This window comes from Hibiscus syriacus, unplaced genomic scaffold (genome assembly GCF_006381635.1).
Source record: "Hibiscus syriacus cultivar Baekdansim isolate YM2019G1 unplaced genomic scaffold, ASM638163v2 tig00111792_pilon, whole genome shotgun sequence".
Lineage (NCBI taxonomy): Eukaryota > Viridiplantae > Streptophyta > Magnoliopsida > Malvales > Malvaceae > Hibiscus > Hibiscus syriacus.
Window position 1 is genome coordinate 1088523 of NW_024063179.1, and position 26588 is coordinate 1115110.

Here is a 26588-nt window from a genome sequence, read left to right on the forward strand (position 1 = left end):
TGCCACATATTTGTCCCGAAGGACCACATAGTTTTGTCCCGAAGAACCACATAGAACCCTCGACTCTTGGCATGCCAATTATACCTCTAATCATCATACATATACCTTGGGATTTTAACCACACAATTATATATCATTTCATTATTCAAAGTATATCTTATTCACATAGTCACTTTCACATCGAGTAATTTCGTATACACATATTCACATGTCACATTTTCATAATCATGTACATATAAACATTAAAACATAGTTTAAGTATAATAACTTGAATAAAACATGGTAAAAATAGAACATAAAAGAAATAGAAAGGTATTCGATCGAAAACTCTGAGGTTGCTTATCGCAAGTCGTCCTCAAATCTAATATAAAACAAATGAGTTGCACTCACCTTTGCCTCAGTTAAGTCCTAAACGAAATCCTTATCACTTTAGATCGATAATCTATAACGTTGAGTTATCCAGAATTTATCTTTGTTCAATGTCTACACAAGAACAATTAAAAATTAATATCGCAGTTCATAATGCTTATAACCAATCATAACAACTTAAGCTGCCAGAACCACTTAATTCATCATTTCAAGCGCACTAGTATCGATACTTCTCCTACAGTACCGATAATTTCATTATATGGTATTAAGACCCACTTCGGTACCGATACCACTTTAGCATTATGGAACTTCAAACTTGATAATGGTATCGATACTTTACCCTTGGTATCGATACCCCCATTTCAGTATCGATACCTCCTTCAATCAGTGTCGATATTGATCCTCGAACTCAAACTAGTTTTGCCTTGAAGTATCGGTAGTGTTCTTCCTGTACCGATACCCTTGCCCATAAATTATCGTTTCCATTTCAAAATTTAACCAAAACATACCCAAATCTCCTACTTTAATCTCCTTTAGTGCCTTTAAACTCAACTTTACTTATCAAGACCAACTTATCTTAAATTAACACTCCTAAATATTCAAAATCTCACTAGAACACTTGAATCTAAAAATCATAACATAATTTCAAACATGTTCTCAATCATTTCTAATCTTTCTAACTCCTTAATTAGGCCTTTGACAAGTCAAATTTATCAATAGAAGTCCAAAAACTAAACCATATCAATATATCCCTTAAAAACCCATTTTTCAAATTTATCTATAATTCATCAATCTTTTAGTTTTACTCAACCATAAGATTTCCTTAAGCTTATATATTACCCAAGGAATAAAAACCAACTTAAAAATTCAATGAACAAACAACTGGAAATCAACTCACCTTTGAAATGGTTTCCACGAGCAAGGAGAAAGAAGATAACTAAGGTTTCCATATTTTCTTTTTTCCCTTCAATCCACAAGTACTTTATATCCTTTATAAGGGAAGATAAAAATCCTTCCTTTGAAAAGAGCATCACGCCCTTCCAAAATTCCAACTCTGATATCAAGTCCTAAATAACTTTTCCAAAATTAGTCCTTAAACTTTTCAATTATTCTACTTAAACCATTAAATTTTAATTTCTTACATTTTGGATTATTGATCCAATGTTTGAGGTGTTACAAGGACCATTAAAAGAGTTGACTTAATTACACTGATGAGAAGATAAACTAGGATGACTATAATGACCAGAAGAAATATCAGTTGAAGAAAATGAATCAAGAACAAAAAATTCAGAATCAGGAACAAAGGGATGATAGGGAAACAATCTGGAAGATAACATATGCGAATGAAAAGGAAAGGAACTTTCATGAAATCGAACATCCCTACTAATAAAGAATGACTTAGAGATAAGACTAAACATCAAATAACCCTTTTGAGTGCCAGAGTACCCCATGAAAACCGAAGAAACAACTTTAGGAGAGAACTTATCACGAAGCTTAGTATTATTAGCATAACCCAAGCAACCAAATACTTTTAAATGAGACAAAGAAGGTGGTTGGTGATGAAGCAGTTCATAAGAAGATTTCCAATTAAGAACGACAGAAGAAAGTTGAATAATTATGTAATAAGCAGTTAAAACACACCCCCTCCCCAAAACTTAATAGGTACTTGAGACTGAAAACAAAGTACACTGGCCACTTCCAATAATTTTTGTGCTTCCTTTTAGCCACCCATTCTGCTGAGGGGTGTCAACACAAGAAGACTGATGAACAACTCCTAAAGAAGAGAAAAAATAAGAACACTCTATGCTAAAAAATTCAAACCCATTGTCACTACGAATTATTTTGATAGAAGCCTGAAAATGATTATGAACCAAGGAGAAAAACCTTTTTAAAGAAATAAGAGTATCAGACTTGAGCTTCAACGGATACACCCATGTCATTCTCGTGCAGTCATCAACGATTGTAAGAAATAATCTATGACCGCTATGGGTATAAGTCCAGATGAATCAACTGAAAAAGAATATCAAACTTAAACTGACTAATTGGGAAAGTCAATTGAGCCTGCTTGGCTAAGGAACAAGCAACAAGAATGAATGATAAAATAATCCAATTTACAAGCAAGCAAAGGCATATGATGCAATTTCAACAAATAAGCACGACCCAGCCAAGCATGCCAAATTGAAGTTTTATTAACAATAGAATACAAACAATGAGATGAAATACTTAATGACATACTAGAAACTTTAGAAGCAGAACCAGAAAAAAATAGAAGACTCAAGAATATATAAACCTCCTCGTTTCCTACTAATCCACAACATCTTGCCAGTGGAGATATCCTGAAAGATGCAAAAATCAGGATAAAATTGAACAACATAATTTAAATCAAGGGTTAATTTGGAAACATACAACAAATTATGAGTGAGTGAAGGCACATATAAAACATTATGTAACATATGAACATAATCAAAGGAATATGAATCAATATGAGTGATTAGAAGCATTTTACCATTCGAAAGATGTACAAAACGTGAAGAACATGCAACAGGATTACTCAAGTATTAAAGATCAGATAACATATGGTCTGTAGCACCAGTGTCAAGAATCTATGTAACTGAATTGGATTCAGAAGCAGGTAAACCATCAATTAACCATGCCTGCAAAATTGGCAACAACAACATCACTAGATTCAAGAGAATAATCTTTATGAAGAAGCCCCAAAAGTCGATTGTACTAGTCTATCGTAAAAATCAAAGCTAAAGGAGTAGACAAAAAACTGGTGTCATAAGTAGAATTAGGTTGCTCAGAACTAACAATCATGGCAGATGAATTCTTCTTGCCCTTTATGAACTTGAAATCAGGAATAAAACCATTAAACATATAGCATTGTTCACGTTTATAGCCCCGAATCTTACAAAAATCACATACACCATTGTATCGCGCACGACAAACAATAGAGGAGTTTGAATACATTGTTGTAGAATAAAAAATAAGTGAAATATCGGATGAATAACACTGCTGCGATTTCTCATGTATGACTATGGAATAAGCACGATTGGCTGATAGAAGTGGATCCATAAGAATGATTTGGCTCCGAACTGCAGAATAGGTCTCATTCAAACCCATTAAGAACTGAAATAAGCGCTGTTGAAGAACGTGGTTTAAAACCTGCCGAGACTCGATACAATTGCAAGAAGAAGCAGGCACCAACACACTGTATTTGTCCCAAAGAAGCTTGAGACGTGAATAATAGGTGGAAACATAAGAATCTCCCTGAGTAAGGAGAACAATATCACGACGCAAGAAAAAAATACGAGAGCCATCAATTTTGCTAAACCGCTCTCTCAAATCATTCCACATAAACGCATCAGTAGAATCAAACACCAAACCAGCAAAAAGCTCAACACTCACACTATTTAGCAATCACGAAAGAACGATCACATTACAGCGAACCCATTGCGATTGAAGAATATCCCCAAAATCATTACGATCGTAATCACCATCGATGAACCCTAATTTATTCTTAGCCAACAACACAATCCGAATCGAACGACTCCAGAGATTATAATTCTTAATCCTAGTTAATTGACGAGAAACCAAAATTGTTCCAGACATATCAGATGGGTGAAGATAAAGAGGATGGGTGAAATCAACAAAATCCATGAGGAAAGAAAAAAAAAAGAAACAAAAAAGGAAAAACAAAGAAGTCACAAAGGTCGAGCAAATGATCGAGACCTTTCTTCTGGTACCATGTTAAAATAAACACCTGTAAAAGAATTCCTCAATCTTATATTCAAATATACTGGTACAATACTATATTTATACAAACTAATAAAAGTAACTATTTTACAAACTAAATGTTAACAAATTGTAACAAACTAACTTATTAAACTATTTCTCAACAAACTCAATCAATAAAATACAATGATAATAAAGAAAATAATGTTCTTTAAACAAAATGATTTATCCATTAAATTCACAAAGATTGGGAGAAATAGGGCACTTGGAACCATTAAATAGAATCAGGGTTCTCCTCTACATGATTTATCCATTACATTTATTTCAAAAACTACAAATCAAAATGACCCAAAATAAAGGCAATAAATGACGACTTCGCTAATCTCTATATGATATACTCGTTTTAAAAGTACAGAGACCAAAATGCAATCTGTGCCAGTATAGTTGGAGACAATAATTTTACCATAAATTCTCTCTCTCTCTCTTTCGATCCATTGATGTTCGGGTCTGAACAGTAACAGTAATTACTGAGATTGTCCCCAACTCAGCTTGGGCAATTTACAACCACCTCTTCCATTCTCTCTCTCACAAAATTGGTGAGGATTCTTGGAGGGAAGATGACAAGCATTCACTCAACGTTATAAACTTAGAAGACGCATCACCAAATCGAATAGAATTTTTTATTTTTTAATTTCGAGTTATAGGTTAATTTACCCAAAATTATCACTCTTTCGTACGGCATGCGAGTAATTCTTTTGTAACACAGTTTAATTTAAAATTTAAAAAATGATAGAGAATGACTATAACCGAAAATATTATAAAATGTATAATATATTCAGTTGAATACAACTTAAAATATTATTCTCTTTGTCTCACTTAAATTATCTTTTATTGATTTTTGGTTAATTATTTTTAACTATACATTGTTATTATTTAAAATTTATTGTTAATAAAATATATTTTAAAAACAATTTATCAAATAGTTTTTGAATATATATTTTATACAAATTATTTTAAAAAAAATTAAGATAAACATTGGCTAAATTTAAAAATTTAACTTTCAAAAAATTAATAAAAGAAATTTAGCATAACAAATGTTATAATTTTTTTATAACATTTTCAATTAAACCTAAGATATTATGGAATATATAATATTTAAGTCTTGCTTAATCAATAATATTATATTTTATAGTATTTTTAATTGTGTCTATTCCGTATTATTATTTAATTTTAAATTTGTCTACTGTCCAGAATTTTGGACAGCATGCATATATATTTATACAATCATAAATCTGTTTGTATAATGGACAACAATAAAGAGAGATATCCACGTCATAACACATCCCACTCTTTCTTCTTCGTAATAATCCGTCTCTCATGCTCACTCATTGATGCAATATTCATTCATTCCATGTCTCTCTAATGGCTGAATAACAGTTTCTTCTTCACTCAAATCCCTCTCTCTTCACTTCAAGCTCAAATATATTCACACCCCATTTCTCTTAACCCATTACCCCCACCTCGAAAAAGAAAATGCTTCTTCTTTTCCTCTCCTTTCTCCTCTTCACTTCCTTTCCGCTTTCCCTTTCCCTCAACCAAGAAGGTCTCTACCTTCTGCAACTCAAATCCTCCTTTTCCGATTCCGACTCCGCCCTCTCCTCATGGAACTCACGTGATCCCACCCCATGTAACTGGCACGGCGTTTCATGCGACGGCGCCTCTGGTTCAGTCACCTCCCTCGACCTCTCCAACGCCAACCTGGCCGGCCCTTTCCCTTCCGTCCTTTGTCGCCTCCACAACCTTTCTTACATTAGCTTCTACTACAACAACATCAATTCCACCATACCCGACATCTCCACGTGCCGAAACCTCGTTCACCTTGATCTCTCTCAGAATCTCCTCACTGGTGATCTGCCCCACACTTTGGCTGACCTCCCTAATTTGAAATACCTCGATTTAACCGGCAATAATATCTCCGGTGACTTTCCGGCGTCGTTTGGACGGTTCCAGAAGCTCGAGGTTTTGTCTCTCGTGTACAATCTCTTAGACGGGACAATCCCTGCTTTTTTGGGTAACATTAGTACTCTCAGAATGCTGAATTTGTCGTACAACCCGTTTAGTCCGGGTCGGATTCCGCCGGAGCTTGGGAACTTGACGCACTTGGAGATTTTGTGGCTTACTGAGTGTAATTTAGTCGGGGAGATTCCTGACTCGCTAGGGCGACTCAAGAGACTCAATGATTTGGACCTGGCGATTAACCATTTGGTGGGGAGTATACCGAGTTCGCTCGCGGAGTTGGTTAGTGTGGTTCAGATTGAGCTGTACAACAACTCGTTGACCGGCGAGTTGCCTCGCGGATTCTCGAATTTGACAAATCTTAGACTTCTCGACGCGTCGATGAATCGGTTAACTGGAAAGATCCCGGACGAGTTGACTCGGCTGTCACTTGAAAGTCTCAACCTCTACTCCAACAAATTCGAAGGAACATTACCGCCAAGTATTGCTGACTCGCCAGCTCTGTACGAGCTCAGAATCTTTCAGAACCGACTCACCGGTGAGTTACCACAGAATCTCGGCAAGATCTCACCGCTCCGATGGTTCGACGTCTCCAGCAACCAATTCACCGGTCCCATCCCACCCAGTTTATGCGAGAAAGGGAGACTACAAGAGATGCTAATGATATACAACTCGTTTTCTGGTCAAATACCGTCGAGTTTAGAGCAATGTCGAAGCCTGAACCGCATCCGACTCGGCCACAACAAGTTATCTGGCGAAATACCCACCAGATTTTGGGGCCTCCCCCATGTTTATTTACTTGAGCTTGTTAATAATTCGTTCTCTGGGCACATTGGCAAATCAATTGCAAATGCTAAGAATTTGTCCCTTTTGATTATATCCAGGAACCAGTTTAATGGATCATTGCCTGAAGAAATCGGTTTAGTTGGTAAATTAGCTAAATTTTCTGCAAGTAACAACAAGTTCAATGGGGTGTTGCCTAAAAGCATAGTGAAGCTTGATGGACTAGGGATTCTTGATCTTCAAGGGAATGAACTCGAAGGTGGGCTGCCGAGTGGGATCGATTCGTTGAAGAAGCTAAACGAGTTGAACTTAGCCGATAATAAGTTTTCCGGGGAAATTCCTGATGAAATAGGGAGTTTATCAGTGTTGAATTATCTCGATTTGTCCGATAATCAGTTAACCGGACGAATTCCGTTGGGTCTGCAGAATTTGAAGCTTAATCAGCTTAACCTCTCGGATAACTTGTTATCTGGTGAGTTACCGCCTTTGTTCGATAAAGAGGCGTACAAGAACAGCTTCCTGGGGAACCCTGATTTGTGTGGGAATTTTAGTGTTTCATGTGATAAGAGGGATGAAGATAAACATAAAGGCTATGTATGGTTGCTTAGATCCATTTTTGTTCTAGCTGCATTGGTTTTTATTGTTGGTGTGGTTTGGTTCTACTTGAAGTACAGGAACTACAAGAAAGCTAAGGCCATCGATAAATCAAAGTGGACTCTGATGTCGTTCCATAAACTGGGTTTTAGTGAATATGAGATATTGGATTGTCTTGATGAGGATAATGTGATCGGCAAAGGCGCTTCAGGGAAAGTTTACAAGGTCGTGCTTAGTAACGGCGAGGCCGTTGCTGTTAAGAAGCTTTGGGGAGGTGTGCAAAAGGGTTGTGACAATGTCGATATAGAGAAGGGTATGGCTCAGGCTGAGTCTCCTGTTCGGGATGATGGGTTCCAAGCGGAGGTTGAGACATTGGGGAAGATTAGGCACAAGAATATCGTTAAGTTGTGGTGTTCTTGCACCACTCGGGATTGCAAGCTTTTGGTGTATGAGTACATGCCGAATGGTAGCTTGGGTGATTTGTTGCATAGCTGCAAAAGTGGTTTGCTCGATTGGCCGACGAGATACAAGATCATTTTGGATGCAGCCGAGGGGCTTTCGTATTTGCATCACGATTGTGTGCCCCCGATTGTGCATAGAGATGTCAAGTCCAATAACATCCTGTTGGATGGGGATTTTGGCGCTAGAGTGGCCGATTTTGGAGTTGCTAAGGTGGTCGATGCAGCTGGAAAGGTTGCCAAGTCTATGTCTTTCATTGCTGGATCTTGTGGTTACATTGCTCCAGGTTTGTTGATTACCGGTCTAAAATAAATGTTGAAATTGATCATCTTATGTTAATCTGAACTAAATTGTGTATGAAAACTTATGGTGCAGAGTATGCATATACTCTTCGAGTGAACGAGAAGAGTGATATATACAGTTTCGGAGTAGTGATACTCGAGTTGGTCACAGGCAGACTCCCGATCGACCCAGGGTTCGGCGAGAAGGACATTGTAAAGTGGGTCTGCACCACTCTAGATCAGAAAGGAGCAGACTATGTTGTCGATTCCAAACTCGATCCTTGCTTCAAAGAAGAAATATACAAGGTCCTCAACATCGGCCTCGTCTGTACGAGTCCGCTCCCGATCAACCGCCCATCGATGAGAAGGGTAGTCAAGATGCTGCAAGAAGCCGGTGCCGAGAACCAACTAAAGGGTACTAAAAAGGATGGGAAATTGACTCCGTATTACTACGAAGACGGCTTGGATCAAGGAAGTGTAGCTTGAGAAAAGATCTCCCCATAGCTTGTTGCAAGAACAAGGCCACAAAGTGATACACACGCCCAATAGTTTTTCCTTGCTTTTCCAATCATTGTCCACTTCAATGTTTGCTTTACAGGTTTGTTTTAGTGGGAAAGAAAAGAGAGTAGGGGATGAAATGTTCACAGTGAAAGAGAAAATGGAGCCAGATGCACACCAAAAAATCTCGAGTTCGAGTCTCATTAACGGAGAAAAGAATATCAGGGGAGTTCGTATCTGTTTAAAGTTCCGACTAGACTCGATTCCGAACTTAATCGGGATTCAATGCGAGTAGTTGCTACTAGTTTACTGCGATTAAAGTTGAACATGAAACAGGTGTATTGAGATGAACCAAGAAGTCCCAACACAATGGGCCACAATATATAATACACTAATAGTATATACTCAGGTCTCTTGTTTGTTTCAAAGTTAGGCCAAGTTTTGCTGTCAAACATAATTTAGAAAGCTCTGCATGTTCACTTGTCTACCAACAAACAGCCGGATATGACAAATTTCTGGTTTTGTAACAGCCAAGGGAATTGGACATTGATAATCAAACATTGGGATAATAAATTTTATAAAGCAGTGGTCGACGTGTGAATGATAAAACTGCGACGACGGTTTTTTTTATTTTAAAGCATATATTGTGATATTTTAAGGGACAAACGTATAATTTTATGTTAAGAGGATAAATTTTTAAAATTCTAAGTGGAATGAAGATATATTATCAATGAAAGATATTTAAAATATATGATAATTTTTAGTAGAGCAACCAACCCCTCCGTCTATCCATGTATATTTTGTAGTGAGTGCAAGTATAATCCAATCGTTTATATATATAAGATATTTTGTCCAAGTGTATGTACTTAATTTATGGATATATATTAAAATATTCATGGATCAAATTTAACAAATGCATACTTTATGAATAATTTGTATCCAATGTAACAAAAAATAGGTAAGCTACAACCAATGTTATTTAATCATATACCCTGAATGTTGGATAATAAGATGAAATATGATGCCTAAACAGTTGGACTGGATATGTGAGTTCATCAAACCGTATGAAATACAAATTATAGAATGACAAAATTTGAGATTTAACATCACTCATTTGATGGTCTTTACTTGTGAGATTTCCCTTATCATTGGGAAACAAGTTGAGGTTAGTGGTACAATCAAGCTTTTATAATATTCCGAAGTAGGTTTAAGAGTTGAGATACAAATATGAAGTGCAGAAGTCACACCTTGCGTCACAATCAAATACCCATGCCTATATATGCACGCACAAACCTTATCCTGAAAGTAAAACCAGTTCAAATCAAATTTATGAAGTAAAACTTTCACCTCATCAACTCGAACTCATATCAAATAAAAAGTAGATTACAAAGTCATAATACGAACCGAAAACAAACTATCAAGATTTCTGTAGTACGCATTTCTCGTACAGGGCGAGGATTTCTTTCTTATTTGGATTCCTTAACTCAAGCAGCTCAGCGCCAAAATTATGTTTCGTGAGTTCTTGCTTGAGTTTTTGCACGGTGAATTTTGTATAGTCGTCTTGTAGATTCTGGTTGTCATCATCATCACCTTTGAATACCGACCCACCGTCTTCTAAATGTGAATGTCTCAGGGGGCTGGTTGTGCTCCTGGACTTCTTATTTGCTCTCAAAATTCTGTCGCTCATGTCCACATCTTGAACAGATCCCACCCCGACTTCATCATCTGTCCTGAATCGCTTTCTTTGGGAGGCAGCTTTTAGCTTACTGTCCAATGCAGTTTCATTTAAACGAACCGAAGTTAACTCTTGCTGCAATGAATCAAGTTTTGCCTGCGCAGCCTGTAGCTGAAGAGAAAGGGCCTCGGCCCTGTTATTTGCATCTGCATGTGCTGCACGTTCAGAGTCAAGAAGATCTTGAAGTACTTTGACTGTACTAGTCCTATGCTCATTGTTTGTTTTTAACAATGACTCTATCTCTTTCTCCCTCTCTTCCACCCTTGCCTCTAGTAATGCAACTTTAGAAACAGCATCCATCTCCGAGACATGAATTCTATGGAGTTCATTTTCCAAGTCTGTTTTCTCTCTCTCCAAGTTCTCAATTTGTCTCTCAGCCCTCTCAATTCGAGATAATCTTTCCATTGCTACCCTCTGTATCTCGCTTTTCTCCTTTTGAGCAACCGCTGATTCTGCTCGTGCTTTATCAGCTAACTCTGTCGCTTTCCTTGCTTCTTTCTCGGCTACTCTATACCTTTCTTCAACTTCTGCAAACCTCTCGAACTCGGAAGAATAATTCTGCTCCAAATAGATCTTCTCCTGTTCCATAATCCTTGCTTTTCCCTCAAATGACTGGGCCATGGTGTAAGCATTTTCTAGCTTCTCGACTAACTCCCTAATTTCAACCTTTAATGATGATATCTCGGCATCATAACTCTTGATTTTAGACTCAGCAGCCTGCAAACCATTACCCATTGTTAAATACTGTAAAGTTTTGCAAATGATGTTAATCTAAGCCTACATCATTCTTATAAATCATAATCAACAACTCTATGTAATCGTGTTCCAATGCACTAGATATAAAGCATAATACATAGACACATACAGAATCACATGGGCATATATTTAACAATCTCACCTTCAATTCTAGCTTTAATGTTGTTACCAACTGCTCAGCACGCTCAACCTTTGCTGTCTTGTCCTTTATTTCCTCTTCCTGCAATGTTCATCAGCGGATAAACAAATCACATTTCCATGCTGCATCTTACATTTGCATAATATGTGATTTAGTGAACAAGAAGGTGCGGGTGAAAGTAAGGAGAATGAATACAGCACCTTCTCAGCCAATGTATGTGAAAACGCTTCCCTCAGAGTATCTTCCCTAAGTTGAATTTCCTTGCTTGACCGCTCTTGCGAAATTGCTGCCTTCTCCAGAGCAGCTTTTGCCTCTCTAACAGCAAAGTCATACTTCCTTTTCCACTCCTCAGCCTCCTCTTGAGCAGACTCAGATTGCTCTCTAGCAGCAGCCAGCCTTGCCTCAGCAGCAGTGCTCCGGGACTTGAGCACTTCAATTTCTGAGGCGGTCTGATCTTCTTTGGCTTTCTGCTTTGACAGCACCTGATCATATTTTCTTCTCCGGTCTAGTGTTTCTTGCTTGGCAGAATCCAGTGATTTCATTAAACTAGAACATCTCTCCTTCAGTGAACTGGTATCCCCTTGCAATTTAATCACACGGCTTGCATATTCATCAGCAATCTTCTTCTTGTCATTGATAGCATCATCATAACGCTTCAGGTATTCAGATTTATATTTCTCACTATCTTCCAGCTGTTTGTTAAGTAACTTCATCTTGTCCTCAATTGAACGACATTTCAATACGAGGGAATTCTTCTCAGATACAATCTGATCTATATGTCTCTTGGTGAAATCCAATATTGGCCCCTCCATGCTGACAATTTAATAGCATAGACAAGGTAAAATACTAATAAAAAATAGAAACTTAATACAAAGCACACATGATACAACCATCTTAAAGAAATGTATTTATACATATATATTGATACAAACCTTTGCTGTAAAAATACAGCCAGTTTCTGCCATTTTCCAGGGCCACGGCATGATTCTTCATATTCGGACAGAAGAGCATCAAGAACCTGCTTATGACATTCTAATAAACCCAATGAAACTCGTCCTATGGAAAATACTTATGCCACAAAGCAACTCTGTAGCTTGTCTTCATTGGTATAAAATGAAAATGAAAGGAACTTCCCATATGGGATAAATACAAAGGCAATAAATTAAGACCAAAACAGAAAGTGAAAAACAGATAACTTCATTAAGGTTGGTTGATTAAAATACCCTTCATCCTCACAATTTTAGTGATACAAAAGCTAAATCAGGAATATCATTTAAAAACAGCAGTTGATGAGTAGAAATAAAGTTCCAGAATTAGAACGAAGTCAATGCATGAAAAATTGTGCAACTAGACAGTGACCATTTACCTTCACAACATTATCTACGCTTGCATCAGAAGCATGGCATGCTGCTCTCAATCTCTTTTCCATGCTCTGGATAGCATTTGAACATTGCAAATCTGCTTCCATAAATGCATTCCTTTTATAATCCTGCATAATGACCAATCCATAACTCAATGCTTACCAAGAACTTCGAAGATGTAGAAATAAAACGTAACAATGTAGCATTTGAGTAACTCCATACCTCAAATGCTTGTCTGAAAAATTTCTGTAGAAGCTCCTCGTATTTCTTCCTCATTGAACCAACTCCTACAGCACTAGCATTAAATTCTGCCAGCGATTTTTGAACTGCTTCTTCATGAGCCTCCCTCAATGCTGCCTAGGACCATAAAAATTAAAATGATTAAATATTATCCAAAGTACCATCTTACAATTATGACAAAAGCATCACTTACTTCCTCAGGTGGCTTTGTGCGGTCAAAAGTTGACCTATAAATATCTGAAGCAGAATCATATGCCCTTCGACACTCAGCTTCTTCCACACTCTATATGAACTAACACTGATAAGAATCCTTTTTAAGGAAAATGAGGAAACTGTTATGCTTTTTAGGCTTTGGAATGTTTCTGTTACTGTTTCAGCATCAAGGTTATTCTTTAACCCTCTCAGTGCCATTAAAAATGTATTTGGAAGCAAGTCCTGGGAACAGCAACTAACCTGCCATGAGGAAGATATTATAGGCACAGCACCTTTATTCAAAGCATCCAGATAAGATTCTGTGATACCAATGAGAATAGGCCCTGTCAGCATAGTAGCTCCAACCTGCTTTGGTCTTGTTCTCTCAAAAACAAATTTTGTCAATGCATCAAGCCCAGCTCGGAATTCAGGTCTCAGTTTGTCAATCTACATATTAAAACTAAGGTCTTAGTACATAAATGATGCATGCCAAATATAAAAGCCACAATCAGCAGTGAAATAGCAAGTGGACAAAAAATAAGAAAAGAATAGTACAGAAAAGAGAGAGGACGGCACATATGAAAACCGTTACATACTAACCGAAATTTGATCAAGTCTTTGGAGATCATTTTCATTGTTCAAAGGCCTCACCAGGGTAAAGCATTCTCTATCAGGAAATAAAGCTCGAATGGAGTCTCGGATCTATCAATAAATAACAATGCACAATCAACATGTATCACAGAATTTCATACACTTTGGTTCTTCATACCTTTTGTGATAAACATCGGAAAAATGAATATCTAATCATTGAAAAGGAATATCTATCACAGATAAAAATAATTCAAATACTTAGTTCTTCATAACCTTCATCATAAACATGGGAGAAATGAATCTCATGAATAAAGCAATGCAAATAGGAAAATACAAAGGAAAAAAACCCTAACTAGAATTACAGGGATATTTAACTTCAGCAGATAATATAACTCAGAGAAATAAAATTTGCACGCTAATAATTAAGGCACCTTATTTCATCACGCCTCCACAGAATCTATATTGGGTTCTTTTACTCCCCAATCAAAACCCCTGTTAGAATTACCTCGTTTTTTGCAGCTATATCTTTCCCACTACCTTGAATCGGCTGTAAAGCAAGCTCTAGGTAGTCACGGGGAGTGATTCTTTTATTATCTTCCACCAAATCCAGATAAAAATCCTGCAAGTAAGACAAATATTTTACAAAAGTGTACTGGGAAAAGTATACCTTACAACCAAAAGAAAGCTCCTCACATCCATATTCAAGAGCCAAACATGTAATAACCAATAATAAGACAGCATGCGCATATTTCTGTATGTAATCAAATATTACCCTAAGAAGCCAAACAAAGATGGGAGCGAACTGCCCAAGTTCAGAAGCAGTGGTTGTTCTTGCTCCAGCTTTGACTCGAATATGTTTCGTCATTTGAGTGACAAGAGAGAGACGATCCAATGCAGTTTCATCTATGCCTCCCATCTGAGTATTAGAAGTATAATGTTATTAACATGCCACTCAAACGGATATGTCTCTTTAAAAATGGAAAAGAAAAGAGCCAACCTGGTTGTAGATAAACATACTAGATAAGAGGACAGCTAAGGAAAATATCTGAGTGCTGTAAGTTCCCTATCAAGTTTGCAAGATAAGAGCATAAGTCAAAATAAGCAAAACAATAAATATAACCAATCCATTCCCATGAGAAGTAAGTGAAAACTAACCGTTTGATCATAGGCATCTATTCCTTCAGAATCTAATAGCAAAAGATTGTACTCAGTTCCATCAAGAGCAGTTCTCTTCAACGGTGCACTCCACAACCAAATCCCTTTAGTACATGGTCGATGAGTTGATGCTACTTGAAATCCACTACTCCTTCCAAGAAGCTATAGCACAAAAATGAATGCACAGCCATCTCATATGTAAAAGAGACAATATAAATCAAAATGCTAATAAAAAGAAGATAACATGCAAAGTTCAATAGAGAGAACATCACTTACAAATGTACAATATTCAAACGTAATACCACAAATAACTATATAATTTATGCTTTACAAAAATTGAGAATAAAAGGAAACAAGAAACGTTAAGCCAGCTAAATTATTAGCTGGCCAGACTCACTTCATAAGATTAAGGTTTGTAGTAAAATTCACATCTACTATGCCCTTATATAATTTTCACTATACTCATACTCACTTAAATTATAAACTCAAAATTACAAATCATAATATCCAATGTTCTATTTCTAGCAATTGTACATTACTTACATGGTTAGTAATCTCCACTCAAATACACTAAGATAAACTTAAATTAATGTTGATAGTTTCCCATTACAGCTATAATGAATGAAGGCTTCTAAACACAGTAAATTTGCACCAAAAATCCCTCCAATTGATCACAATTTACACATTCGGTCCCGCTTAAACCATAAGTTTACAACGTTTTTCTACTCCTCTAAGGAAAAATAACCCTAGACTTCATTGTTTCACATGCGAAAGGATCAACAGAACATAAAACTTTTTCCATTTCACAATTACAACAAGTAGAATAAAAAAGAAATGAAAATCACCTGATTTAAAATGAAGCTTTTTCCCTGACGAGCCCGGCCACAGACCGAAACGACTCCAATTGGTTCCTTAACAAGCTGCAAAGCCCCAACAGCCTCCGGATCCATCCGGAACTTCCCTTTCTCGTCGCAATACACCAATCGGATCGGTCTAGCGGGACCAGTCACCGGAGAAGCCGACGACGGAGACGCTGAATGACTGAATGATTGCGGGGACACATCAGCGGCGGAGTCCTTCCCTCTACCAAAATATTTCATCATCTTTGCTAAGATCCTCCGCGGGTCAGCTGATTTTCTCTCTGAGCTCTCCTAGCTTTGTTTCTTTTGCTGTTAATTTTAAGATTTTATTTGGGGGCTTTGGCTTTTTGCTATGTTTTATTGCTGCTGTTTCCAGTCCACTGACAGTGAGGATTAAAATCGGAGAGGGAAAAGGTTAAATGGTTGTTTAAGGCTTCATTTATAGGCTAATCGGAACGGTCTGTAAAATTACAAGGTTATTCTTGATTGGGTTAATTTCACTAAATATCCCCAAACTATCCTCGAAATTCTAAACAAATGTCTGTATTTTATTAAACAGTTTCAATGTCAATTTAGTCATTAAATTTTATATAGAATATGAGTAAAGCACATTTAAAATAAACTGAACAAATGTATGTTGTATACCATCCGAAAGTTTGAATTTAACATCTTAAGAAAATGGCGTTTAAATCTGGTGACAGATCCATAAATATTTTTTAGGGTAGGCACACATATGTTAACAACATAAATTTTTTAAATAGAATTGATACAAATAAAATTTCCATCAATAAAATAAATAATTAATTGAAAAAATTCAAATTTTAAGGTGGACACCTGTCCACCCTCGTCAAGCTGTGGCTCGGCCACTGTTAATTAAATCTATGCATGCTATTTCTTTTTTAGCATAGTATAATACTGTTATTTTTAAAAGATTTGAATTTGAATAATTATATCAATATAATAGCTGCACACATGTTTAGTATTTTGTTGTATATTTTAAACATACTTCACATTGAACTTGAATGAGTATTGACGCTCAAATTAGAGATAATTTGAATTTTTAAATGAATTTATCATAAGACATAGTTAATATTATTACTTTGAGAATTTGATTAAAACGATAGAAAGTTTGAGATTAAAGAATGTATATGTTATTGCATCAAAAACTAAGGGAACTTTTTAGAACATTATGCTCAATATATATATATATATGGTAGGATCCAATTACACTGTATAAAATTAAAAAAGTTTTACATATTTTTAAAAATTTAAACGAGAGAAATTAAATGTTAAGATTAACACTAAAAATTGACTCTTATAGGACGAAAAAATAAATCTTTTAAGTAATGGTTAGATTGGATTTAAAACATCGCTCTTATATTATTTTTTATAGAATTTGATCCAGTTTAATTAGTTAATAACTTAATTAACTATGATGATATCAAGTCTAAAATCAGTAAGTATTTTTTTAGTAGTTTCAAATGATTATAGTTCAAAACCAATCATTTTTAATTTGAATTATAGGAGATTTAATTTATAGTTTTACATGGATTCTCCATCTATCCATTAATTGGACAATTACTTGAACGTACCAACAAAGTATCACTTCGTCTTTTATTATTCGTCTTCCCATTTCATTACTCTTTGTTGTATTCAAACTTAATCAAACCTTATTGGAATTAGTATAATAACATGAACGATATCCCTCCCTTTGTCTAGTAATGAAGAACCTCACAGGCAAGCTCTAGGTCATAGTTTAAACCATGAGACATCTGAGAAGCTCGGGGATGGAGATGAAATTTGAAAAACTGATGCGCTGCCATTGTTGTTACTCGAAGCCATGGACAGTTCATCCAAAGCTCCAACCGAGAGTACCCTGGCAATGGAATTCAACACCTCTCTCACATTGTCATCAATGGTTGTTTGAGAGCTTGGAGTAAGAGAATCATCGCCTTCAACAATGGTGTTCTGTGTAACCATCTCTTGACCTTGTAAGTACCCACGAGGCATTAATGGAGGTGAACAGCTAGAACTAATGCAGCTATCAGAGCTTCTTCCAGCTCGTACTTGTTGAGCGAGTCTGCCTTTATGGCTAACTCGGCATAGAACCCAATCGTCCAACTAAAACAAGAAGAATAGACAAAGAGGTTAGGCATAAAACCCTAAACTCTGAAGCGATGGATCAAGAAAGAAAGTAACTTACTCGCATGGATCCTTTAGGCCTGTAAGACGGGAAGTGGTCGCTGAGAAGTCTATACTCGGTCATCACCCAACCAGTTTTTACACCTTTAGTAGGACGCCCTTTGTAGAACGCAAGAGCTTTCTTCATTCCAAGACATCGTGACCCCCCAGAGGCGATGATCGGTTTATCGGTGCCGCTAGCTTTCCAGAAACCAGAAGCGGCTGCTCGATTCGGACGCATTCCGTTCGGATACTTCCGATCTCTGGGACTAAAGAAAAACCACTCGTTCTCCCCGAAACAAGCCTTACCTGTTAACATGAAACGATGTTAAAAATGCCACAATTAATGAATGTATAATATCAGATTATTTTAAGCAAAGAAGTGCAACCAGGAAGATCCCAAGGATCGAACTTGTAGATATTGACATCAGCTGTAATGGAGAATGTTGGTTGATCTGAGGAATGCAGAACCTTGGGCTTTAGATAATGATTGATAAGCTCTTCATCTGTGGGATGGAATCTGAAGCCTGGTGGGAGGTCCATAATTTGGTGCGGGGGAAGGTATTTCGAATTATTTGCTTTGATATTTATACCAGAATTTGTACATTTTGTGGTGAACAAGACAATAAAATTACAATTCTATACTGATCTTGGAGAAATCACCGTATATAATAATCATAAATCAATAAATGATGACTCTGTCACTATCTAACGGTTGGTTTACATGCATGATTCCTGTTGATTCATGCAATTCAATCTGCTTTCCTTGTTTAAAGTTCCATTTTCAGATGAGAGAGATAATTCTCTTTCAGTAAGAAAACAATGATCCATTGCAGAGATAGTTATGCATGCATGCCCACATATCATGCATGAAGTAAACTATGCTCCTGAGTTGTTGGATGTCATGTCATCATGCATGCATGCATGACGTTTACATGTTGACTTATATAGAGAGACTATATTTCACATAGCCGTATGGAAAATATCAGATACAATTTAGGGAAATCAAGTGGAGACAATGATATATTATCTTATACAACATAAATATGTTTGATTAAAAATTTAGAGTTAAAATCTAAAACGATCAGATTTGAGCCCTTAAAATTTTAAAAGCAAGGTCTTATTGGAAATATCCTGAACTTATTCCAAGAATTGTCCCGAGCTGTCCTTAACCATAATATTAAAATGGCATAAGAAAAAAAACATATTTTCAAAAATGATTTGGTTTCTTATTATTTTTGCTTTGCGTCGTGATTGCAGGAGTTTGGAGCCAAATAAAGGAATCCCATGGCCTGCATATTTGACGTGGTCTTAATAGTCAATAGGCTTCTTACTTGGCTATTTTCGACCGCATAAAACCTAGCATTGCAATATCATTAACATTCTAATTAAAAATTACACTTAATACGATGGATCGACTAACAATAAAACAAATTAAATATCTATTACGATGTACGATTCAAGATATTTGTAAGATTTACGTATTATAAATTTGGGTACATATCTAATAGAGGTGTTGGTCCGGTGAAATCAATTTTTTTGTACAAATAATTTTAATGAAGTTCCATGCAGAATAGGGTATTTTGGAGCTTGAATGCGGAGTTATGGGTATCTCGGATGGTCTACACCTCTTTTGGGGACTGAGATTATTGACTAGGACTGTAAATGAGACGAGAGAGGTCTCGAGTATTCGCGAGCTACTTGAGATCGACTCGATCAAAACTTGATAAATACTCAACTTGAATGGACTCGACTCGAGTTCTTAACGAGTCGAAACGAGCTACTTGATGCTCGACCCGAAAAACTCGTGAGTGAGCTGCTTGAAAATATAATATATTAAGATTTTATTTTTTATTTTAAAATTTTTTTCCATTTAAAGCCTTTTTGAGCTTTTACCGAGTTTCAGTTTATAATTTCGAGTTTGAATCGTGCTTGAAAATTTAGACTCGTGAGTTTTCGTGTCAAGAATAATAATTAGACTGAGTTAGTGACTCTCATTTTATTACAATAAAAAAGATAAGCTTTACTGCCTATGTCCTAATTGTCTCTTTTGTGTTTTTAATATTATCCCATTTAAATTGTCCCTATGAAAAAATCAATAACTTTTACCGAGCACATTTCCCTTTCTATTAGTTTCTCATCAAAGTAAAATATAACTTTTCTAGAATAAAATTGTCATTTTAATTTTTTTACAACACATCTCTTACATAATTTTTTTTCTTTCTAAAACTACATACAAAGTCAACAGTCGACAATATAAATGGGACCGAGGACTATTTAATTTGACCATGTCTCTTAATTAGTGGTTTAATTATTAGATGGATGAGATATGATTAGGTTTATCCTATGAAATGCCGAACATGAATAATATAATTTGGGGTATCTCATAAAATAACGTAATATGGAGGCCATGCCAGCCTAAGAGCTACAAGGATGAGCAACTTTTTAGGGTCAATTGGTGGTCCTAAATCCTAATTAATGCGAATTAATTAAATAGATAACATAAACAAACAGTTTCCCCAATGTAATGATGAACCAATCCATTAGTATCCTGGTTAATTACTTGTCTAATGATACCTTTTCTTTTAAATGTTTGGGGTATCACTATGCCCAACACATTTAGTTGGAAAGAATGAGTTGTTTTCTATTTATACAATCAACGGTGTGAATGATTCTATCTGATTTGAGAAAATCAGTTTTTTTTTAGTTTTAAGTTTAAATCAAATTTAAATTTATAAAATTTGAATAATAAAAAAATAAATAATTTGATAGTGTTACATATTCATCTTTAATTACCCTATTCATTTAATTCAATTCAATTTGTTTTGAATTAAATTTGAACAAAATACTCTTACACTGTTTTAGAAATGGTACAATATCAAAAATAACTCACAACATTTATCAAAAATGATCCTTTTATCTTCTAATTTTTTTGAGCATTTTGTCTCTAATGTTTCATTTTATGACAAAAGGACTTTTAACATTTTCCTAAATAATCACTTTAACTTTATTCTTTTTTAGATCATTGTAACCCTCAACATTTCATTTAAGGATAAAAAAAACCTTATTTTGAATTTGTTAATTAACGGTTTCCATCAATAGAGGTATTTTTTTTGGTATCAAAATAAAATATTAAAGGCCAAAATAATCTAAAAAATATGGATCAAAGTGCCTATTAATTATATGTTAGACCCACTTTTTATATTATATTTTTATTCTTAAAAAATTGGCTAATGACCATGTGACACGCCAAGTGTCCCTAAACTGCCATTTATCCATATGTAAATTATTCAACATTTAACAAATATATATATATATATATATATATATATATATATATTAGTGCGAATGACTGTGTGACATGTGACCTGCCTCCATCCAATCCTCTTTGACAGGTAACAAAATCTAAGTGATGTGTGATTACGTCTTATGGAATATTTAATCCATCCATTCAATGTACTACTTTTCATGCTGCCCTAATTAAATTATTAATTACAATAAAGAAATACTGCCCCAAAAAAAGAAAAAGGCAATAAAGAAGAATAAAAGGGCAGAAAATGGAGAAAGTTGACTTGAAGATTAGTGCATGAAAAGCTCCTATATTTGTCGGTTAAATTAGGCCAATTACCAAGATGGTTATTTGCCAAGTCAAGCCCAAGCTTAATTAAAATGTAATTTATGCTATAAAAATGATAATAATAAATTTCATTTTCTTTGCGAAATGTATCGATTAAATTTTAATTTAATTAATATTATTATGATTTGCATAAATTAGATAATAATTTTGCATACCTTGAGAAGCTTATGGGGGTTGAATTGTTTGATCTCTGTAATATTAAACATCATAATCCAGATTTAACTCGTGAAGGGCTCATGATTCAAGCATTTATCTTAAAATATCACATTAATCTTGCGTTTAGTTTAAGTTCATTTTTTTCATCAAAATGCAAGTGTATGTTGTGATTTGATTCGGTTTCAAATATAGAAAATCATGTGACTACTAGATATGAAGGGGGAAAAAATAAAAAAGTAAAAGCGTTGCTGCATTTCTTCATATAAGAAAAATAGAACAACATAGGCAAAATATAGATTCATAAAGTCATAACCATAAAGCGCCGGCGTCTTTCAGAATCGGCACCAATTCACCAGAAATATGAGTAGACATTACCCTATCTAATCCCCCAAATAACTTCCCTCCCACGAAAACAGCCGGGAATTGAATCCCGGCACCACCATCGAATCCCGACAACTCATCGACGACCGCCGTCTCCTCTTTCCCTTCGTCGACCTCCAACCCCACCGGATTCACGCCGTGCCCTAGCAGCAACTTTATCACGACATGGCACATGCAGCAACCACGTCTGCCGAAAACCACCACCGCATTCTCCTCAACCAGCTTCTTCATACCATTCTCAGCACCACTATCGGTGACGAGTCTCCCGCCATCATCGAGAAAGTTCCGAAGGGGGGAAGGGCTGCCGGACGCGGCGGCTGTCGAATACGACTTATAAGGGATTGCTTCTTGCATTGAAGTTATATATAATTGCGCAAGAAAAACTAATGATATTATGGGATCAAGGGAGGGATTAGTTAAAATAATGGAGACGGTATATACATAAATAAGTGGGGGGAATGAAGGGGAAGACTTCAACGTCAACGCCAATTACGCACCGTCGGACGTCACGGGGACTGTGGGTGATGTCCTACTACGTCACCGTTGGGTAGACTGATTCTCATTTGCCATTTGTTAGATATTGCCAGGTCCATACACCGAACGTGACGTTGCCTTTATCTTTTTGGCACACACAATGTCCACCAAAAGCCAAAAAGGAAGTGAACCAACATATTTTTTTCCAAAGAAAACGACAATATCTGCCTACAAAGTGCACCGGCCGCAGCTATTTAGTTGTTGATACTTGATTGCATGTGCTTTTCAACATAGTAGGAAGGAGTTTTATCGTAAATATAACTACATGATAATAATCAAACTCGAATCAATCATAACGAGTCATAAATAAATAAAATATCAGATATTAAAATGTAATTAAATTTATTACTAAAATTTATTAAGAAAATTTCGGTCTTTCGAGAAAAATAAAAAATTTCTTATTGTATATTCTACGGTGAGATAAATATAAATATAAGTTAACTCATTTCTTAAGTATTATTGTCTCTTTATAAAATAAATGGGTGAAGGACGTAAGGTGGGAAATTCTGTTGTGCGGCGGTTAAAAAATGGCTAAAAAACGGCGTGATCAGTTAAACAAGTGACCCGTTAAAATTTTGACCGGTAATGTTATATCATTTAACCGAAAATATTATCAAGTACAATAACATATTAGGTAGCTCTTATATAATGTAATAGGTAGCTCTTATATTGACCTATTTTCGAAGTAAACCGATATATTTATACTGGTAACATTGCAAATTTACCTATTACATTATTATTATCGGTTACGATGTTTTTTAGATTGATACAATTTTAAATGTATCGACACTTTATGCTTGCACCTGATTGGGCATTTATATTTCATTCTGGAAAAAAGTATCGACACAAACTAACAACGTGTCGATACATTATTTAGACCTATTCTCTCATAAAACTGGTATATTTATACCGGTTACATTGAAAATTTACCTATTACATTATACATATGGGTTTCGATGTTTCCAGGATCGATACTTTTTATAAATGTATCGACACTTTATGGTCTCACCCTTTTTGGTATTCATTCTGGACCAAAAGTATCGACACAAATTTATCAAGTGTCGATACTTTATGCTGACCTATTTTATCATAAAACCGGTATATTTATATCGGTTACATTGTAAATTTACCTAATACATTATAATTAACGGTTTCGATGTTTTTGGGATTGATACTTTTAATAAATGTATCGACACTTTATGAGTGCACCTCGTTTGTGCATTCATCCTGGACAATAAGTATCGACACAAATTACACAAGTGTCGATACATTATGTTGACCTGTTTTCTAATTAACCGATATATTTATACCGGTTACATTGTTAATTTACCTATTACATTATAATTATTGGTTTTGATGTTTTTTGGGTCGATACTTGTATAAAATGTATCGACACATATTTAGGTAGTTATTGTACATACCTAAATATGTACTGTGAATTTAATGTTGTACCCACCCTTTAACTACCACTACCAATACCACATTCTATTGAAAGCAGCACGACTGAAACATGTTCAATGAACCTTTGCTTACATCTCCATCAACTCCGAGACCACTGAACTTGCACAACAAAATTTTTGCCATGGATCATACTGATGTAGACAATGTTAAGCCAACCGAGGAATGCCATGAAGTACATAATGTTGATGAATCTGACAGATTGGTTGGTCAGCTCTTCTGTTCACGTGATCAAGCTTGGTATTTTTACAAGGGATTCGCACGGGAACATGGGTTTAATGCACGTAAGGGAACAACACGGCTTGACGTGGAAGGGAATGTGAAGACACAATAATTTTGTTTTTCCAAAGAAGGGTTTCGAGCATCAAAAGTCAATACCGTTAATCATCAACGTGCTCATACGCCAGTCACAAGAACAGGATGTAAGACTAGAGTCGTAGTTACATCAACAAATATAAACGATCAGTGGGTTATAAGTAAGTCTTATCAGGAACATAATCATGCATTGTGCACACCTGCTATGACACCATTTATGCGTTCTAATAGAGCTGTAAGTAAGGCTGATATCGATGAGGCAACAACATTGAAAGAGGTTGGTCGGATGGGGATGTGAATGCGCTTATTGCCTACTTTAATTATAAGAAATATGATGATCCTGGGTTTTTTATGACATACTCGGTAGACGAATCAGGGGCATTGTATAATCTTTTTTGGTCAGATTCTACATCGAGATCGGATTACACATGCTTCGGTGATGTAATTGCGTTCGACACAATGTACAAAGATAATTTGTTTGGTCGACCAATTATGCCTATTTTCGGTGTCAATCATCACCATAACACAATTGTGTTTGCCACTGCCATAATCGCTGACGAGACGTATCAATATTTGGAGTGGGTGCTACAGAATTTTTAGAAGCCATGATGAATAAATCACCTATTTCAGTTGTCACCGATTGGGATAGGGCAATGCAGAGGGCTATCAAATCTGTTATCCCTTATGTTAAGAACAAATTATGTTCTTGGCATCTTTCTCGCAATGCACAAGCTAACATTGGTGACCCAAAATTGACAACAACATTCTCAAAATGCATGGCTTCCTGGTGGACAACCGAGGAATTTGACATTCAATGGCGTTCGGTTGTTTCAAAATTCAACGTCGAAAAGCATCCATGGTGATTGAGAAGGGAAATACACGGTACTTATGGGCACAAGCATATCTAACCGGTCATTTCTTTACCAATATTCGCTTAACACAAAGGTGCGAGTCTATGAATGCTTCACTAGCGATTGCACTGAAACACAAGAAGACATATTTAGATGTTGTTCGTGCAATTGAAGATGGAATTAGTAGAATGCGTATGAACGAGTTGAAAGCGGATTACTTAAGATCCCATACGAAGCCCTTCCATATCACAAAACTGTTCGACCTTGAAAGCCATGCTGCTGCGATTTTTACCCGCGAATCATTTCGTACATTCCAAGATGAACTTCTACGGGAGACATTGTACCGGATTGAGGTAGAGATTCAGTCCTTATCAGATGAATGTCAACATTATATTTTGTCAAAGTACAAAGAAAAAAAATAGGCGATGTGGGTACTGCAACGGTGAGGGACATAACAAACTAACATGTCCTCAAGTCAAGCTCAGTTTGAGTATAATGTAAATTATACAAAATTAACCCTATATTTACAAATTTACTCTCTTAGTCTATTTTTATTGTGGATTACGAGACCGTTTAATATTTCATCCGTATCATCACATAAATTCCAAACAATCTGTAGAGTATAGTCTCCCGCAATCATGGTCGGAATCAGTTTTGTAACTGGGATTATCCAGGTTAATCATGTTAACAACATAGCCAATAAAACCTGGGGTTTTCAACAAAGTGTCGATACAGGTTGTATACCTATTCTCTCATAAAACCGGTATATTTATACCGGTTACATTGTAAATTTACCTATTACATTATAATTATGGGTTTCGATGTTTTTGGGATCGATACTTTTTGAAAATGTATCGACACTTTATGCGTTCACCCTTTTTGGCATCCATTATGGACAAAAATTATCGACACAATATTAATAAGTGTCGATACATATTATAGACCTATTCTCTCATAAAACGGTATATGTATACCGGTTATATTACAAAATTACCTATTACATTATAATTATGGGTTTCGATGTTTTTGGGATCGACACTTTTAATAAATGTATCGACACTTTATGTGTGCAACCCTTTTGGATCGACACTCTATGAAAATGTATCGACACTTTGTAGGTTCACCCTTTTTGGCATCCATTCTGGACAAAAAGTATCGACACAATACTAATAAGTGTCGATAAATGTTGTAGACATATTTTTCATAAAACCGGTATATTTATATTGATTATATTGAAAAATTACCCATTACATTATAATTATGGGTTTCGATGTTTTTTGGGTCGTTACTTTTTATATATGGATCGACACT

General features: G+C 35.7%; 4 protein-coding genes across 4 annotated transcripts; 1 reads left to right on the forward strand and 3 right to left on the reverse strand.

The window, feature by feature from the left end:
- The first annotated feature begins 5426 nt into the window (after positions 1-5426).
- LOC120170740 (receptor-like protein kinase HSL1) lies at positions 5427-9226 on the forward strand. The gene is made up of 2 exons (XM_039178623.1): positions 5427-8242; positions 8332-9226. Exons 1-2 carry the CDS (start codon positions 5638-5640, stop codon positions 8721-8723), a joined length of 2997 nt encoding a protein of 998 aa, XP_039034554.1. The 5' UTR covers positions 5427-5637; the 3' UTR covers positions 8724-9226.
- Positions 9227-10104: 878 nt separating this feature from the next.
- Positions 10105-16161, reverse strand: LOC120170779 (guanylate-binding protein 3-like). The gene is made up of 14 exons (XM_039178645.1): positions 15750-16161; positions 14905-15066; positions 14747-14812; positions 14522-14665; positions 14255-14368; positions 13759-13860; positions 13420-13605; positions 13160-13249; positions 12949-13083; positions 12732-12854; positions 12298-12383; positions 11566-12178; positions 11369-11446; positions 10105-11187 (listed from the first exon to the last, which is right to left on the reverse strand). Exons 1-14 carry the CDS (start codon positions 16005-16007, stop codon positions 10153-10155), a joined length of 3192 nt encoding a protein of 1063 aa, XP_039034576.1. The 5' UTR covers positions 16008-16161; the 3' UTR covers positions 10105-10152.
- A 1352-nt stretch (positions 16162-17513) lies between these two features.
- LOC120170771 (NAC transcription factor 56-like) lies at positions 17514-18488 on the reverse strand. The gene is made up of 3 exons (XM_039178639.1): positions 18335-18488; positions 17968-18254; positions 17514-17885 (listed from the first exon to the last, which is right to left on the reverse strand). The coding sequence occupies exons 1-3, from the start codon at positions 18486-18488 to the stop codon at positions 17514-17516; spliced, it is 813 nt and encodes a 270-aa protein (XP_039034570.1).
- Positions 18489-22029: 3541 nt separating this feature from the next.
- Positions 22030-22543, reverse strand: LOC120170741 (glutaredoxin-C9-like). The gene has a single exon (XM_039178624.1). It carries the CDS (start codon positions 22471-22473, stop codon positions 22045-22047), a length of 429 nt encoding a protein of 142 aa, XP_039034555.1. The 5' UTR covers positions 22474-22543; the 3' UTR covers positions 22030-22044.
- Between the last annotated feature and the right edge of the window lie 4045 nt (positions 22544-26588).